Consider the following 18,914-nt stretch of genomic DNA (forward strand, 5'->3'; position numbering starts at 1 on the left):
TCTTTTGCTATATGTGTCTCATTGTATCTCAATGTTTGATAGAACTCAATTAATGAAATATCAAATTCTTTTCTCTCTTTTATTCTTTTTTTTTCCTTCTATTTGTTGCTATTAGGCTAGGCTAGTTTCACAAATATTAACACATAATATTAATTAAATGGAAACATTGCGCTAACAATAATACAATGCAGGGAATATTATATAGTAATGTGATGTAATGTTTATCCACTCCAGATAGGAAATATTCGCCTTGATTTTCGCCCAATGAAAACTCTGTGCTGTGCCTTTGTTTCTTCACAATTTCAAGCGGTAGAAATGATGTGGTAGTTGAATACCTTTTCTTTTGGCGCTTTCCAAATGTGCCAACTTGTGATCAACACAATTGCACAGATCACATTTTTGACTTTTGTGAAGCTATATATGCAACCGAGAGTTGGTATGGGACAGCAAGTATATCATCCAACGAGTTGTAGACAGAATAGGGAGCTTACACTATGAACGAATAATAGCCCAAACTGTTATCACAAAACCACACAATACTAACAAGTGCTCTGCTATTTCCGAAGACATACCAGATACTACACAGAGTTTAGAGTTTCGACTTGCAATGTACACTACATTTTAAGAGCGCTTCAACTTTTGGAATCTTGTTCATACTTGCTCTCCATATAAATAAATTAATTTTTATGGAACCCATTTTGACCATGCAAAGCTTAGCATTATTTAAATACTAATATTTTGTACCAACCTATATCTCCGGATTGGATATTGGATCACATATCCAAACACTAATTAAACACATTAACGTAGACAACACCGCAAGTCCGCAAGCATTTATAAATTAACTAGGTTAATGCCCGCGTAATACGCGAGGCTTCAACAAAAACTATTATTTACTTTGAAATGAAATATTCTTAACAAATACATACATTGGAAGAAATTAGTACCAATGTCGCCGCCTATGTCTTCAGAAGGGGCGACTGCTCCTACAAATTAGTTAATTCTCTCTCAAATTTTACAACATGCCAACCCATATACGGTCTCTCAATCTGCAATGTTATATGATATCATAAGTAGGATGATTATAAGAAATTTTGAAATTTTATATTTCCATTTGCATGTTAATTACCATAACCGTGTGTGCACCGAGAGCTAAAGGTTTGAAAATATCCATTCCTTGCCTTTTCCTCTGTCACGCAGAACCAGTACTCTTACTTCAATTGCATCTACCACCTGCATACATAAACTTCAGCAAAAATTGTTGCTTTTGTGTTTTATACTTTTATATACTCGTTAAGCGATGATAAGCACCTCTTCCAGAACAAAAATGGTGGCAGGAACATAATCTACCTGGCGAGCTCGATGGTTAGAGACTATGATTCTTGGATTAAATATTAAATATCAAAACCTGAACAACGCGACCTGTTTAAACCAAATACAGAACAACCTGAACCCGATTAACTTATAAACATATGGGTCGGTTCTTGGGTTAAATATTAAACTTCCGAAACCTGAACAATGCCACCCGCTATACCCGAAACCCGATAAAATACCCTGAACGATACCCCTTCTTACATCAACTACATATACACTCTTATCCATCAAGTCAATTTTGGTAAACACTACAATATTTCTTTCTTCTTAAGATACATTTCAAGCTTATAACTATAAATTTTATAATAACTTAACTATCTTCGAGAATTTCCACATAGTAGAATTGCATTTGGGTACCTGTGGGGTCCACCTCACGGGACATTTAAATCGCATCTATTGTAGCAAGAGCTTGATTAGTTGATGATATTGCCAACATACTACAGTTTAGCTGCATCAAAAAATCCCATTAACCAAATGAAACCAATAATGTTGTACTCATTGTTATATCAACAAAATTTTGAATTTACCTTTTGAATGTAGGCTCAGACCATATTCACAATATCTTGCATCATCCCTTCAGATTAACCATCTATATATTCATTCAAGATTTTAAATTAGAAGTAGCTTATTTCATGTCACCTGAATTTCTTTTTATATGTACTTACCAACTGAAACTTTGGTAAGGTCATGAGTATCAACCAAAGTCAAGATGAAAAAAAAAATTTAAAATTCTTTATAATTTATCCATAGGTCTATGTAGAGATGAGCTCGGTACCAACCGTACTAAAGGTACCGCCGTACCGAAAATCCCAAAAACGGGCACCGATACGAGTACCGAAAAGGTTCAGTCTACCGGTACGTGTATGGAGCGATATTTGAAGGTAAAACCGGTACTGGAAATGTCAGTACCAAGTCAGTACCAAAAATATTTTGATGCAGGAAATTTAGTACCGGGTTGCTCATCTCTAGGTCTATGTTAAGGGAAAAGATACATTGCATAAAAAAAAATTCTTCAAAATTATTTATAAATTATCCACAGGCCTTAGGCAAAACATTCAAAATTTACCATCTCAAGATTAGATATAAAGATGGATATGGACGCTTGAAATTTGTTTGGCTTGACCCGTTTTTTGACATTGTTCAATATCTGCATATATAGTAACACAAAAGAAGATTATCAGTATGGTACAAATAGAGTTTAAAATAATATTTGATGATTCAAATATATGTCTTTTATATAAATTGCATTCCCACTACCTAAACAAACGAATCATTTGCGATGCCATAATTCTCCCATCACGAGTAGCCATAGAATAAGCAAAAGAGGAGACTTGAATGCGACAATGATAAAAAACGCCTCGTTTCAATGCGACAATGCTCGAATAACTAACTACGGCATTTTGAGTTTGACAATTCCAACCTACCAGAAGTAGGATCCATATTAGTAACAATATGATTAAAAAAACATTACAAATGCTAAACAAATTAGTATACACAAGATCTACCTTGATCATATCTCGAAGCCCGAAAAAAAATCCATGGGCCTTATTCAAACAAATTCCCACACTCTTCACCGAGGGTTTATACATCCACACACTGCCAACACAAACACTATATCATAAGCATCATGCAACTTATTTTGGTATCCGACTCTTAGTTTATTAATGTAAAGGCCATGAATATGAGTGTCTATGCGATCACAACAGCAATGTAAACCTAATGCAGAAAAGAATATCACCTCGGGTTCGCTATCATCCGAATTAAAAATCCTCATGGTATAAACAGTCCCATAGCATCCAGACATTGCAGAGATCACTCCATTTGACCCAATGCCAAAGTTCCGATCATATAACTTAACAACTTGCTTTGGAGTCAGTTTCAGACCCATTTAATCAAGATTATTAACCTAACAAAAAAACAAATAATATATCATGAGTATATAATTGAGATAATTTGGGAGTGGTTCAATGGAGACAAGATATGTTGTATCATCTACTCAAATATAGATAACTTCAAGTATCTCAGCCTTTACCTTCTATTATCCAGAGCTTTGATGATGTCAATCAACATCCTTGTTAACAATACTGGTTTCTACATGGTTCACCATTAAAAAGCACTGTTACGTAAACCAACTTTGTATTGTCACTGCATATTTTTTTTTTAAAAACCGTTTCACTTTTGATAGTCCATAAATTCATCAGTTCTTGCTTCTATTACCTCATGTGTCAGTAATCATCTTAAACCTCCTAAACATCGCCCTTAATTTTACAATAATCACAGCAATTTCTGATGAGCAAATATGCGATTTTGCAATTGAGTTTTCTAAAAATGAAACACTGCACCAAAAACAAAGGGGAAATATCAAAGAATTTCGAACATGCACCAGGTTAATTTGGACCACAAGTTCAACAATATGAACCCTAGTTTTAATCCCTGTTATCAAATGCATTGTCAAGCGAATCGATTAAAATGTCAAATATGAGATCAATCTTACCTTAAATATGTCGATGATTGAATGAGACAATGCGATTTGTGGAAGAAACCCTAGATGAGCGACGCAGAAGAGATTGGAGGATGCGAATCGATTAAACAATGTCAAATATGAGATCAATCTTACCTTAAATATGTCGATCGGAAAAAGATTGGATGAGACAATTCTATTTCTGGAAGAAACCCTAGATGAACGACGGAGAAGAGATTGGAGAATGGAGGGTGCTCCTGATTTTGGAATTAGGGTTTTGGGAGTAATCGGTTGTGTTAACGATAGAATGAGAGAGAATATGAAACGTACAAAATAAGCTTCTCCAATCCTTGATTTAGAGTTATGCCACATGTGTGCTGACATGGCTGCTTATTTGGCTTAAACCAATGGGTGACAAGTGTCCCCAATAGTTTTGTTTATTATATATTATATATATAATAATAATAATATAGATATAACCATTAACCAATTCAGAATTTTTACATGTAAAGAAAATAGTCCTACTTACGTGACATCTATGTGACCATCCTGGGGTTGACATGAAAGTTGAAACCCCCATGGATCCTTGCCGCTGGCTTCACTATATAATCAATCCAAGCTAGGGCTTGAGATCTAAAATATAGGGCCAATTTTTTTGGGAAAAGATATATATATATATATATATATATATATATATATATTAGGGTTCTAGAGTGAATACTAGTGTATTTGCGAACTGAGTGAACAAATCCGGGCCATTGATCTACACACGTGTATGGCCAGGATCTCATCATCAAATCGTAAAATACACTAATGTATTTCAACATCAAATTCTGGTCGTTGATCTACACACGTGTATGGCCAGGATTAATTCACGCAGTTCGCAAGCTACACTAGTGTTCACTCTTGAACCAAATCATATATATATATATATATATATATATACTAGGTTATAACCCCGTGTATTACACGGGTAGAATAAATGTAATTTTATATACCAAATTAAAAAAATTATTCTTTAAAAATCTCGTTTATTACACGGGTTGAACAAATGTAATTTTATATATTAAAATTATATCTTTAAGAATCCCATGTATTGTACTGAATAAATGTAATTTTATATATCAAATACTAAAAACTCGTGATGTTATCAACGCCACCACCACATGATGATGATGCATTATTATCCGTCCGCCGCTTTTAACGTTATTTTCACAAACTTAGTAAAATAACGTTAAAATTAGTGCAATTTCACTTTTGCCCTCCGAACGTCCACACATATATATTATATGCGCATACCGCAATGGGGCGAAAATATGCTAAATAATAAAAATGTTATATCTTTAAAAACACCATGTATTACACGGGTTAAATAAATGTAATTTTGTATAGTAAATAATATGTTATTGGATTCGTTTAAAAAATCATAAATTTGGTTCAGTTTAATTCGAATCAAATCACAAACTTGGTTAAGTTAAATTTGAATTGATTAGAACTCGAATTTGAAAAATCAAAAACAAAATTATATTATTAGCTTCTCTTCCTAATTAGTGTTTTTTTAAAGTTTGATCTAATGTCTAATAAGCTATTTTGTATATTTTGTTTGTACTTTAATTTTTTATATAAGCGTATTATTGTTTTTTTAAGTTTAAGATTATTGTTTTGTGCTATTATTTAAAAAAATATCTTTAAGTTATAACTTAAATTTGAAGATAATACATTATTAGAAAAAAAATAAAATATTTATAACTTAAATTTGAAGATAATATATTATTAGAAAAAAATAGAATGATTATATCCGACATTCAAAGTAAGATAAGATTTAATATTAATTAATTATTTATTATTTGATTAATTGATATAAGATAAGTATGAAAAGACAGGAAATTACAAATGTAGACGCCTTCAATAAATGACACGTGTCACTTATTGATTTCTTTTATTATATATTTTTGATCTAATGTCTAATAAGCTATTTTGTATATTTTGTTTGTACTTTAATTTTTTATATGAGTGTATTATTGTTTTTTTAAGTTTAAGATTATTGTTTTGTGCTATTATTTAAAAAATATCTTTAAGTTATAACTTAAATTTGAAGATAATACATTATTAGAAAAAAATAAAATATTTATAACTTAAATTTGAAGATAATATATTATTAGAAAAAATAGAATGATTATATCCGACATTCAAAGTAAGATAAGATTTAATATTAATTAATTATTTATTTTTTGATTAATTGATATAAGATAAGTATGAAAAAACATGAAATTACAAATGTAGACGTATTCAATGAATGACACATGTCACTTATTGGTTTATTTTATTATATAGTATATAGATATAAATATTGATATTTAGGTTATATAAATAATTAGAAGAATAAGAAGAATATAAGAAGGGTGTTGGAAGGCGGCAGATCAAGCCAAATAAAATAACGAATGCAATTTTTTTTTTTTGGGAAAATGAATCGACATCCATATGTTTATGTTCAATATCGCTAATTCCCTACAATTAATGATTCTTCAATTCTGTTCAATATAGCTATAATTTTGTTGGACTGGTATTGATTGATTGAACATGTTGCTTCTAACTGTTTTATTCGCAAATCATGAAATTGCAATTTTATTTGGCTTCAAATCTTCAATCGATTAAACAGGTTAGTAACTCTTTAGTTTATGATTTTGATTAGGGTGGGGGTGCATGCCTAATCCATGTAAGCAAAGTTTCTCCCCACCCAATTGAATTGTGCCATGTAATTTGCCTATTACCCAAGAAAGTTAAGGGGTACATGCCTAATTTGAGATTAGACAAACCATTTAGGCCGAAGGGTATGGAGGGCACCACCATACCACCTCACCGCCGATGATTGGTTGATTTGGGTATGGGCCCCACCATTCTCCCTCTGTCTCTTTTTTCCCCATCCGCAACAAGTCGCCGAAATCACCCTTGCAATCTCCCGAATTCACCTTTGCCGCGCGGATGATTTTGATGGTGGTGGGGTTGCCGATCGGCAAGAGGTTTGCCGTTCACCTTTGCCGCGACCACCCGGTGGCCCTTATAGTTAGATTTCTAATATTCTGATGCTTTATTCACTTTTTTTTGCATTTAAATGTTATAGTTTTGCCAAGTGTCATGAGATAGCAAATGTTTTTTGATTCTATTGGACTACAATTCTAACGCTACACACCTACATATATGTGAACTATGGTTTGTGAATCTTATTAACAAATGTTGCATGAGGTTGATTGAGGGCATTTCTTCTTTAATTCTTTATTTGCTTTTAGAAGAACCACTATAGGTTGGGTTCAATTGTTGGAATTGAGTTCAATAGTAGAGCTTGAACTATCGAATGCATTTAGACAAATTGGCCAGCAAGATAGTTCGCTATTCTACAAAACTAATCGGTCATAGTCTTATTGACGCAATTGATAAGTATGGTTTATGTTCATCGGAAGATAGTAGTTGTAGTTCATGTTGGATTATATGGTATATGCAGCGCACCCCCTTTCTGATTCTACTATTTATTTTATTTGGGTTAACTTCTAATTGATGAAGTCAATAAGTATTTGGGTTTTGTTCATTGCTGAATTGGTCAAATCAGTTGTCAAAGTCGGCTTATAAATGGCCTTCATAAATAGTTCACTTTCCTTTACTTTCGTCGTAAAGGCCCCATTTTTTATCTTGCTTTAGGCCTTCGAATAGGTTGAGGCAGCCCTAATCCTTGGTGACATTTTTTTTCTAGGAAATAATAATAATAACTACCGGTACAACCACCAACACCGATACCAATTCTACTACTTCGACTACTTCCAAAATGAATGCGACTGTTACTGCTATTATATGTTAACAAATTAAAAATGAGATGTATTTTATAAGTTTAAATGTTTAATGTCTTATAAAAGACAACGAGTCAAGAATGTTGTTACATCAAAAGAAGTACGAAAAAGATGGAGAATCATTGGTGTTAACTTTTTGGCCCATGCTATGGATAACTATTCTCTCCTTTTCCATTGCATTGCATAGAGAATATGGAATAATATGACTAGGATGTTTCTCGGTACGTTTCACTCTCCTCTTTATAACCAATTACACGTCATATTTTTTCTCACATACCTAATATCCACGCACTAACGCAAACTATAAAAGTACACACATTTTTGTATGCATATAGTGGTGGATCCAATAATCTTTCCTATTGTTTTTTTTAATAGATTTTCACTATTTTTTCTTCAAATTTTACAAGGTTCTTAATAATTATTTTCATTGTTTCCAAACTGAGTGGGTTTATGAAACCCACAAAACAAGACTGGATCTAACGAAATGGAGTTCGACCGAATACTTTATTTCATTATTTTATTTCTTACTGCTTGAACAGAGAATTACAACCATATAAATCTACCTACCAATTCTAAACAAGGAAACGACATATATGGCTAAAACTAATTAAGGTAATCCCAACAAGAAAGAAAAGATAGATAAAATACATTCTATCTTCTTTATTCCCCTCAGTTGGAGCATGGAAGTCACAAATACCCAACTTGTTAAGTATATTGGAGCTTTCATGATCCCAAGGCTTTGGTAAATAAGTCAATCACTTGTAGTTTTATATTAATGTATTTCGGCTCTATGTCTCCAGACACAACCCATTCTCTGACGAAGTAACAATCCATCTCTATGTGTTTCGTTCGCTCATGGAAGATTGGATTGTTGGCAATGTGTTTGACTGCTAGGCTGTCACATAAAAGAGTGGTTAGATTAGTTTCAGTGACTTCTAGTTGTTGTAAGAGCCATAGCATCCATAAAATTTCGCTTATAGCGGCGACCATTGCTAATATTAAGCTTCTGCGGAAAATAGTGACCCCACAGATTGTTTCTTTGATTTCCAAGAAATCTGAGTCCCACACTACCCAATGAGTAGTAAGTAGCTGGTTCTTGATCTCCGAGTGTCAAGATATCCAAGCCAGTCCAAATCAGAGTATCCCATATGATTTGTTGCTCCTGGCTTCAGACAGTTGGATCATCTAATGGGGAATGAGGTAAAGAAAACAGGGCTTTAAGCTCCGAGATAGATGTGGAAGGATTGGAAAAAAGCTGCTCCAACATGGCAGGGGACCGTCTGTTTAACTCTTCTTAAAGCTTGGCAAGCTGCTTCTTGGCTTTGGAATTATATTTTAGGATCTGCTTCCTATCCAGGCCCTGAGAAGAATAAGCATATCCGTCCTTCAGTCCGGATTGGTACCCCACATCCTGATAAGCCTGATAAAGCTTTTCCAACGAATCCTTGTATTCAGGAGTCCTAATAAGATGGGTGAGAAATCGGTTAAAACCCTAGGACAACAACCAATGCCTGTCAGAAGCTAACTTCTGGTTATCATCTTGAATCATTACCATCTCAGCCTATAAACTTTCAACATACTTCGAGGCATCAGAAGAAACAGTTGAAAATACTTAAGATCATCCTCCAACTTCTCCTGACGCTCTAATAACATCTCACGTTCCCTTTTCCAATTAATTTCCTTGTCCCTAACCGATGACTCCGCGCCATGAAAATATTCCAAGACCTTGAACAATCTGGGCCACAACACCAAGGAACAAGAAGTGATAACACCAAAATAAAGCATCAACATGTAACACAAAAAGACCATACCTCCTTCTCTGCAAGCAATCTCTCAGCATTGACGGCATGAGATTGCAAATTGGCAGCAAAGGACTGAGATATAGATAGACGAGATATCAGATCCTCTTTCTCCTTTCCAAAGCCTTCACACGGACAAACATGCCTGCACCCCTGGTAAAACCCTCACATACAACCATACAATAATGATCCTCGAAGATACGCGAGTCTAGTGGCAAGTTAGTATATCTTTGAGCTGGAGGGACATTCGAAATAAAATCCCGAGCAACATCCCTGGTATTGATGATGGTGGAGGGAATGATCTCCCAATCCGGGACGAAGGGCGTCGAATAACCTTCTCCAAACAAGGGAGCCAAAGCCAAGGAAAAAGGAAAGGTAGCTCGGTTTTGATCCAACAACTTAGCAGGGGGCACTGGATGCAATATTAACATCATCCATAGGTTCGGTAGCTTTAAGAGGCTTTTTATCCTATGAGGCCGCTAAAGCCGAAAGAATAAAAAGACGGGTGGGAATCTTGACCAACTTCTATTTTTTTAAATAGAAAGGAAAGGGGGGGGGGGAGTAGAGATACAAAAAATAAACAAGGAAATGTAAAACAAACAACAGAAACACAAAACATAAACAAGATGCATGTCCTTGGATAACTAACAGAAACATGTTTTGAAGCAAGGCTAACAGAAGGCCTAGAACTCTTCAAATGCTTAGACAAAGAACCCTTGCTTGCAGCAGGGGTCGTCACCGATGCCGTTCGAGAGAGAGGCTTGGACCTTCTATTGCTAGCACTACGAAAACGGAAGCGTATGCTCCAGCCCTCGGGTGCCATTTTTCCAATAACAACCACAACAGTAGACTCAAGCTTTCTTTTGTGAGACAAGGGAACCTCGCGTTCATCTTCCCCGCTGCTAAGTTCTTTCATGTGAGGATAATTATGAGAAACTTCAGAAACTTGCTGAGTGGAACCCCTAAGAGAGGGAGTCCCACTGTCGGGAAAACATCAACAACAGGGTCCTCAAAAGGACCATCATTACCATACAAAAAAACACACCTTTAACATATTCCAGCAACAAGGACCACAGAGATGCCTCTATAGGACAACTAATAGATAATCAACACCAACTGAAGAAACACGGAACTAATTTTGGTGTGGATTAGTTTGGTTTATGTTTCTATCATAAGGGTTACTCTTCTTTGGGTTTCTGAGCTCCTTAATGATTGGTTAATCCTGCAAAACAGAACACCGTTAGCTCGTTAAGAGGGGAGAATATGAGGGTTTCCCTCTTAACCAGACTCCGGCGTGAGAATAAGCGACTGCTTTGAAGAGATAATTAAGTATTAAGAGTGAGAGTAGAGGGAATAGAATAAATCAACCTATGAACCAAGGTCTCTATTTATAGCCGGAGAGGTGTAGAGGATATGGGCTGATGGGCCTTGGGCCGGAAGGCGACAACGTAGCGGATATGCTCCTTGTCTAACTGGTGTCGACCGTTAGTGGCTTCTAGAAGTTTTCCGGTGCTTGCGCACCGTGATTGGAGCCACGTGTCACTGTTGTCGGCCTTGTTGTCCCTCTGCCCTCAGCAGGTACGTGGAGATCGTGGGGCAGGTGTCTCTGCCCTGTGATTGGTTCCACGTAGGTGTCCTTACGCACTTTTTGCCTCCTACACGTCAGACAATAGTGGAGCACGATTGAGCAGAGCCTGGAGGATGTGGATTGGCTCTTTTCATCTGCCACTTGTACCTTCTGAAGTGGTCATGCGAGATAGATCTTGCACGACCTTTGCTAAGCACATTATTGGCCCGCGCAAGATTATAGGTGTTGGAGACTCATCCAGAATGCTAAGTGTCGAAATCAATGCTCTGTCTTGTTTAGGCCTCGCGCGAAGTCAGTCCTTACTGAAGTAACCTGCGCGAGGTTGGGATTGAGCATCTTGTTGATTAAGGAGTATGGTTCCACGCGCGACCAGGAGAAGGTCTGCGCGGCTCTTTAGGACCATACCCCTTTAAGTCCCCCAGTCCAGTGCTGCACCATGCGCGAAGTAAGTGGTTGGAGCTCTGGACTTAGAAAAAAGAAGTGTTAATGCTTAAAAATGCTTAGTTGATCCTGGTTGACGGCGCGCGTTTAATTGCTTGTCAGTTATTACGGCGCGACTACCAGGTTTGGCTCTTGATTAATTGTAGATGATGCGCGGCCTTAATAGCTTCTGCATGAAGTTTGTAGTAACTTCGGGAGGGAAAACTCTCAAAATTTGAATTTTGACGAGTTGGTGCAAATGTCGTTGATGGCGACGTTCGAGTTGACTGCTGACACGGCTGTCATCAAGTTGTCCCTGACGGTTCAGCTTTTCGTCAGGCGAGTGAGGCTCACGCGCGCGTGGTAACTGTTACTCCGAGAATCCTGCCTTACGTGGCATTTTCTAATTGGTCACGTACGCGGTGATCTCGGCACGTTTACCCATCGCATTAAATGCGATGGGTATATATACCTGATGAGAGACGAGAGCAGATCATCTTTCCTCTTCTGTTATCATCTTTCCTCCCTTCTTGCTTTCGAATTCTTTGAACCTTCAAATCCTTGAAGAACACGGTAGCAGATCTTCAAGGTTCTTCACCGGATCTTCAAGCTTTTTCCGGAATATTTGAAGTTTAAACTCGCGTTCATGGCTGAAGAACATCAGGAAGAGAATCCTGGTGAAGAAGGTCCCGTTCCCGTCGTTAAGTGGGACTTAGGGCTATTCGAGCAAATTACATGGAGTTTCCGGTTTCCACTGGAATGGGATGCCAGATACCCCGGTCAGAATCAGACGGCCGCCGATGCACCTCCGGGGTATGTCACGTTGTTTGAAGATTTCTTTCATCAGGGCAACTTCCGGTTGCCGACGACGAACTTCACGGCCCACATTCTTCAGTTCTATGGGTTCCATATTTCACAAATGAGTCCTCCTTGAATGGTCAGGGTTCGACACTTCGAGTTTCTTTGTCGATCTCATGATATTGAGCCGACTGTGGAAAGATTCAGAGTCTTTTACCAATTGATCAGAAACATGGGCTTCTACTCATTTGCAAGTCGAGGAGCTGCGAAGAAGATACTTCTGAACCCTCCTAAGAGTTTTCATGACTGGAAACCAAAATTCTTTTTCATTCGCGAGGAGCTGATACCGATTGCCATGACCTGCCGCGCATGGTCCGAACCGATCTTCAAGGAGGATTTGGCGATTCCCAAGAAGGAGGCTTGGTATCTGAAGCTTACCGCCACCCCAAACCGAGTGTTTGGTGAGAACGTCTTGGTAGCGGCGCGGATGAGCGACCAGTGGCCAGCAGATAGCAAGGACGTTCCGATTTAGAAATTTGAAGATAGAGGTTAGTTACGTCCTTAATCTCTTTAATTTCTTGCTTTGTAGCCTGTGCTTAACTAGATGATTTCGCGTGTAGAGGCGCATCTATGGCAAGCTGCCTTCCCCACCTTTGGTGGGTCCATGGGCGTGCGCCCGCTTAGAGTAGGGGAAGAATACTGGTATGACCAGATTAAAGGTCATTTCATGTATCCAGTTGCTGATGCTTTCGCCGATCCACCTACTGCAACCGAAGGTGCGCATATACCTAACCCTCGACCTCTGCGTGCTTTGACTTCTGCTGGGAAAGAGATTGTCTATCTTTCCAGCGAGGAGTCTGTCGGATCTTCCAATGGAGAGTTAAGTTCCTGGTCTACCATCTTTGCAGGTGTGCTGCGCGACTTGGGTATTGACCCCGAAGAGAAGAAGAAGAAGACAAAAAAGAAGAAGGTTATCACCATCGATGCTGATGTGACGAGCAAGAAGGGTGGAAGTAGCCGTACGGCTCCTGGAGCTGCTGAAAAGGTACTCTATGCTTTCGCCAGAGTAACTTGGAAGATTATGTGCTTATCAGTGACTCACATGAAGGTTTGTCGCGCGTAGGCGAGAAAAAGAGAGGAGCTGCTGGTTCCAAGAGCTCAGGGAGCGCGGGTTCTCGCAACCCAGATGCTGGAGCTACTCCATCCTCCGTCGCGCGTGTTGAAGAGGAGGAAGAAGATGAAGAGGAACTTGCTGCCAAGTTGATAAGCCAGAAAAGAAGTAGGACTGAGACCACAACTGGTGTGTCTATTCCTTCAAAGGTTGGAGGGGTTCCCTTGATCGGGAAGCAGAGCAACTTGCGCTCTCTGTATAGATTTTCTCCTGGTTAGTTTCTTTGCTACCTTGCTTTCTTCGCTGTTGTGTCTATTTAACACCCCGTTTTTGCAGAGGCCAAAAAGAAAACCCCTGAAAAGAAGGGTGTCGTCATCACAAAACCCACGGAGCCAGCGCAGAAAAGGCCCAAAGTCACCATCAAACCCTTCAAGGCCGCTGGGGTAGAGGCCGAGAAGGAGGAGAAGAAAACTGCTGAGGAAGAGAAAGAGAAGGAGAAAACCAAGGAGAAAACCAAGGAAAAAATTGTTGAAAAGCCTGTCGGAGTTGATCCGAAGGATACCGGGACCGCTGCTACAACTGCGAGCGAGAAGGCGCAGGGTCCGGAAATTACTCGTATTACGGGGCTTGACCCGCCCCATCATGAGAAGAGAAAAGAACCTGAGGTTGAAAGATCAACTGATCCTGCGCCAGCCGATGCCCCCGTTCATACTGCTCAAGTAACTTCTACCACTCGGGGGTCGGGTTCTGCTCCTCACAAGGAGAAAATTGATGCTGCTGGTGGCGCGAGTTCTGGTGGTGCTGGAGGGTTTATATCGAGATCTCGGTCCCAAAGATACTGTCGGAGACCTTTATTACAAAACCTATACCGAGGAGTCGCGCGACAACGCTCCACACCAAGCTCCCTGGGGTCTAAAGCAAAAGGACACGTTTAATGAGTTTGCACCATGTCGTAATTGGTTGTTAAATTCCTTCCCTCCTGGTGAAGTGAACCGCCAAAGATCGCGAGCCCATGATGGGCTTTACCAAGCTTATGTTGTTGGCGAGGCCAACACTCGCGCCGCTAATCACCAGATTGTGCGGGAATGGCGCACGATGGTCAAGGAGCGGGCGGGCTGGGAGAAGTATCGGGAGCGCCTTGTGAGGCAAGCTAAGGAGTTCGAGAAAGCTAATGCTGCCTTTGCTGAGGAAAAGGCTAAGTTCGAGACTGATAGCGAAGGGGTAAGGTCCCAAAAACCTCATAATAAGTACTTGGGACCATACCACAACCTCGTCTTCCAGCCCTTCTTACCTTGCGCGGCCGCGCATTGGTTCTACAAAGAAGGCTCAAAAAGTCAGATAGCAAGTAACACTTGCGCATCAGAAAGCCTTGCGCTTTCCTCCATAAACAAAGGATGAAATTCCTGAGATAAGCATCTCCCGCTAGATAATACCCAAACTTGGGATTTATTTATTCAGCTGACTCCACACGATAAGGAGTCACACCAGATTACAACAGTAATCTTCTAGAAAGACCCAATCGTGCACCACTAAATGGTTACAACCGTCTGGACACGTGTCAGCACCTTAGGCGTCTCTAAAATCGCGATGATTTAGCATGTAATTGGAGAGAAACCTCCATTTGATCACTTTCCACGTGGCAAACTCCCAGCCATAGATCTAAACCACGATCCGTTTGCACCCACATCGGACCAAGAAGATTAACGGAAGGAAATGTAACCGCTTACGGGGTTAGCATCTTCCGTCAACATTTCACCAACGGGTTTTCCCGCCCAAAACTCTCGGCTATAAATATGAGAACAATTCAGGTACGAAATTCAAGTTACACATACTTCTTCAATACTTCTTCTTCTTCATAAACACATACTTATTCTCACGCCGGAGTCGGGTCAAGGAGAGAACCCCCTTCTCCCCTTGACGAGGCTAACAGTGCTTTGTTTTGCAGAGTTTATCGGAGAGGAAGATCGGTAACTTCGAATCAAACGAGAGAGAACAAACCCCTTTATGCAGATCCAAACCCCCTAGATATTTCGATCCCAGTCGTTTATCTAGTGTTTCTTCATTGGCGCCCACCGTTTTTTCTCTATTTCATCCATTTTTCTCTCGTTTTTCGACTCAATTCGTTGATTTCATCTGCATATGGAAGAAACATCAGCTCATCGACAAACCGGCCCTCGGCCGAATTTTGGTAACAACGTCCAACCTGAAGGAATTCCGGAAGAAGTAAACGAACCTGTCACTCCAGGCGTGCTACCAGCAGACCCTGTTCACTCAATTTTACCACCAGGAGAAACTCCAATCTCCTGCTACGTCAGGTCTCAAGGGGCACTAACTGCAGTATACACACAGCTGTGTGCACAAACTGCCCCCTTAACTCAATCACGAAGGCCAGCATCTCGTGCTAATGCTTCCCAACGGGAAGAACCATCTTACGAGAATACAGAAGTTTACTCCAGATCTACATCAAAAAATGAGTACACTCAGTCAGGAAGTCATTAGAGAGAGTATCGTGGTGAACTACACCCCCACCGAAGACAATCAGTTCATACTAGGCTGGGTTCTCAACGAAACACCCACACCGATGAATCAGATCCAACCTATCGTGTGAGTGAGAATACCAGTGTGTTTAGTTGCTTGCAGCCCAATTACAACAAGTGCAGACCTCGTGCGGTTTACAACCCTGAGGCCGAGCATAATTACGATTTGATTTACTGCCCTGCGGAAGCAGCTGAAAATTCGAAATTCATCATGGAAATCGCTCTCGCGCCACTTGAGAAAGCAAAATTACCATCTAATGTGGGAAAGTTCAACGAGTTGACAGACCCGAATGATCATTTAAGAGTGTTTACAAGCGCATGGTTGGTTGGGGGCTGGACCCTACCATTATGGTGTCACCTATTCGTACAGACCCTAACTGGCGCAGCAAGAATTTGGTTCGATAACTTACCAATCGGAAAAATCACACCGTGGAAAGAACTGCGCGAAAAAATTCTGACACATTTTAGCCAACAACGACGTTCTATTCGCGATACATCTGATGTAATGAACATTTGGCGTCACGACGACAAAAATCTGGAGGACTTTATCACCAGATACAACAAAGAGGTATTGGAGATTGGCGATGTTCATGAGCGACTAATTCGCGCTCAATTCAAATACGCGGTTAGATGCGATGACATGATTAAGGTCTTATCCGGAACAGAAGGCCTCCCAAAAAGCTGGGAGAAGGTAATGGCAGCGGAAAAGGTTTACGCTCAAACTGAAAAGAACCTTACCACAAATAGGCCGCCGCCGCCACATAATTGACCCGCAGACTTAAGCTCCACTGGCGGGAGGAGGTTTAAGAAATCATGGCGTGATTCTGGCTCGGGAAATCATTCGTCTGAAGATGCTCGAGCAACGATCAACAAACTTACCGCGCAGAGGGAGACCAAGCAGGAGAATAGGGAGAGACAGTGGACTCCCTTAACTAAGACTTCGGCGGAAGTTTTGAGTACTGAAGACTATCAGTTCAAACCTCCAATCCCCATGAAAAACAAGCGTGGACAAAACCCTGCCCAATATTGTGAATATCACAAGGACAGTGGTCATACCACTAACAACTGCATTTCTTTACGCACAGAAATAGAAAAAGCCCTCAAAAGCGGCGAGCTCACACATTTGCTTCAAAATGTGCGCAAGGAAATAAAGCAAATAACTCGGGGCGAGGAGGGCCCAAGCAAGAGGGCGAAAACTTAAAAGGCAACTCTATGACTTCTTGATGTGCTAAAAGTGGTCTAATTAAATTAACTAAATTAAACCCTAAACTAGACTCTCTAAGTTTTAAATTTATAAACTAAGACTCTCTAAAACCTAGACCACGCAACCGGCAAGTGTACCGGTCAATGTAGTATAGCCTAAGTAAGTCCGAGTATCGAACCCACGAGACTCTACTGACTACGTTAACTAGACTGACTAACCCAACTGTACTTAACTGTTTTGTTGTTTGGGGGGTTTTCTAAATATCCTAAAATTACGACTAAAATAAACTAATTAACTAGACTAACTAAGACGCGACTTAGACGGAGATTTAGACCAGAGATGACGAATAACTACCTAGGTTAGAATCCTATTTAACTAGGAATGGATTTCTATTCGAAACTAAAGTGGTATGGAACTGGGATCTTTGTGTGCTAAACCCTAAGAAATCCCTACTAAGACCTCCCGACCCTTCTCAGGAAGAAACCTGTGAGACTCTACAGGGCTGTTATAACTACCGGTTGGTTAGACTTCCTCTCAGTCCTCTAACTTCTTTAAAAGTGCCTTAATCCGACAATCTACCTCTCAGCGCGAAAGTCTAAGGCAACTATGGATTTTAATTTAGTTTAATAGACACGAATAAGATTAGGGAACTAAGACCGATTTCTCTCAAAACCTAATCCTAGCTATATATCAAACCGAGACCTATTAATAACCTCGAGCCTCTGAGCGACAAGATTAGCAGAATATCAAGTTCTAAATATATTTTATTTACCGTTTCTAAGGTTATTGGCCAATTCACCCAAAGACTACCCGAACCCGCAAAGACTCGAACAATCAACACAAACCTATCCTATGAAAGACATTCACCAAGGTTCATGTGAAACGAATAAACAATCAATAATCAAAACAAGATACGCATACGCACTAAATTAAAGGTTCCACAGTTCTTTACTTTTTAAGAAAAACCCATACACACAATAATAAATGAAAAGAAATCCAAACTTTACTAAATATTCATCTTAACCTAGGTAGTAACGAAAATTAGCCAAGAATCATAACCAGTAAAAAGAAACAAGTCTTGAATAATAAACAATCCATAGTAATCAAGTTTAAAAACACAAAGTTATTAAAAATTGAACACTAATAAATTGCAAACCCGGACGTGAATCTTGATCGTGGCTTGAACCCTTGAACCAATAAATCCTTAATTTCGTCCCTTATGATCACGTCTAAAAACTGCTCCCTTCTGATGTTCTCGTATTCGTGCGTCTGATGTTGATTTCCCCAGCCGTCAATAGTCCTCCAAATATATAGGAATCAAAATTCCTCTTATGAAGCCCACCAAAATCACGTCTGATATGGATTGTTTATCTTTGGCGGCCCATCACCCATGTGATCCTCCTTATTTTCGATGTATGGTAGACGCCCAAAAGAATAAATTCCTCAAAAATTTAGGCTTCGACCCAACAAGCACTGCCCGAGAATTATCATATAACATAGCTGCCGCCTCTCTCAATAATAATAAAATATCATATGCAGCTTCTTTCAATTAATAAAATATGATGAATCTCTATTTCTATTCTTCTCTGTCGTGACATGATGATTTAATAAAACTTTCATCCATTTGTGCATTTATAGTCCCTCGACTTTAGTCTCATGTCACAATGAATTTTTCACTTTCCTTCTATTTCAACTCAGGTCCTTCTAGCTTATATAATAGAGATTGTGGCTTTGACCCACTCACAGAAAATAGCTGCAATTTTACTTCGGTCACTAACGCCCC

The 18,914-nt window shown here is 39.3% G+C and overlaps 1 protein-coding gene across 9 annotated transcripts; it reads right to left on the reverse strand.

The window, feature by feature from the left end:
* Positions 1-846: 846 nt before the first annotated feature.
* Positions 847-4,243, reverse strand: LOC110909210. 9 transcript variants are annotated; one of them, XR_004878790.1, is made up of 11 exons: positions 3,592-4,151; positions 3,407-3,465; positions 3,113-3,280; positions 2,880-2,970; positions 2,632-2,794; positions 2,441-2,521; positions 1,902-1,963; positions 1,732-1,822; positions 1,312-1,422; positions 1,130-1,233; positions 847-1,049 (listed from the first exon to the last, which is right to left on the reverse strand). XR_004878790.1 is itself a non-coding variant. In XM_035982815.1 (3 exons), exons 1-3 carry the CDS (start codon positions 4,217-4,219, stop codon positions 3,593-3,595), a joined length of 396 nt encoding a protein of 131 aa, XP_035838708.1. In that variant the 5' UTR covers positions 4,220-4,243; the 3' UTR covers positions 3,538-3,592. The 9 variants fall into 9 exon arrangements, 1 of the variants encoding a protein (XP_035838708.1); XR_004878792.1 differs by having other exon boundaries at positions 1,130-1,822; positions 3,592-3,918; positions 3,992-4,156; XR_004878794.1 differs by having other exon boundaries at positions 1,130-1,822; positions 3,869-3,918; positions 3,992-4,154.
* Between the last annotated feature and the right edge of the window lie 14,671 nt (positions 4,244-18,914).

This window comes from Helianthus annuus, chromosome 14 (genome assembly GCF_002127325.2).
Source record: "Helianthus annuus cultivar XRQ/B chromosome 14, HanXRQr2.0-SUNRISE, whole genome shotgun sequence".
NCBI lineage: Eukaryota > Viridiplantae > Streptophyta > Magnoliopsida > Asterales > Asteraceae > Helianthus > Helianthus annuus.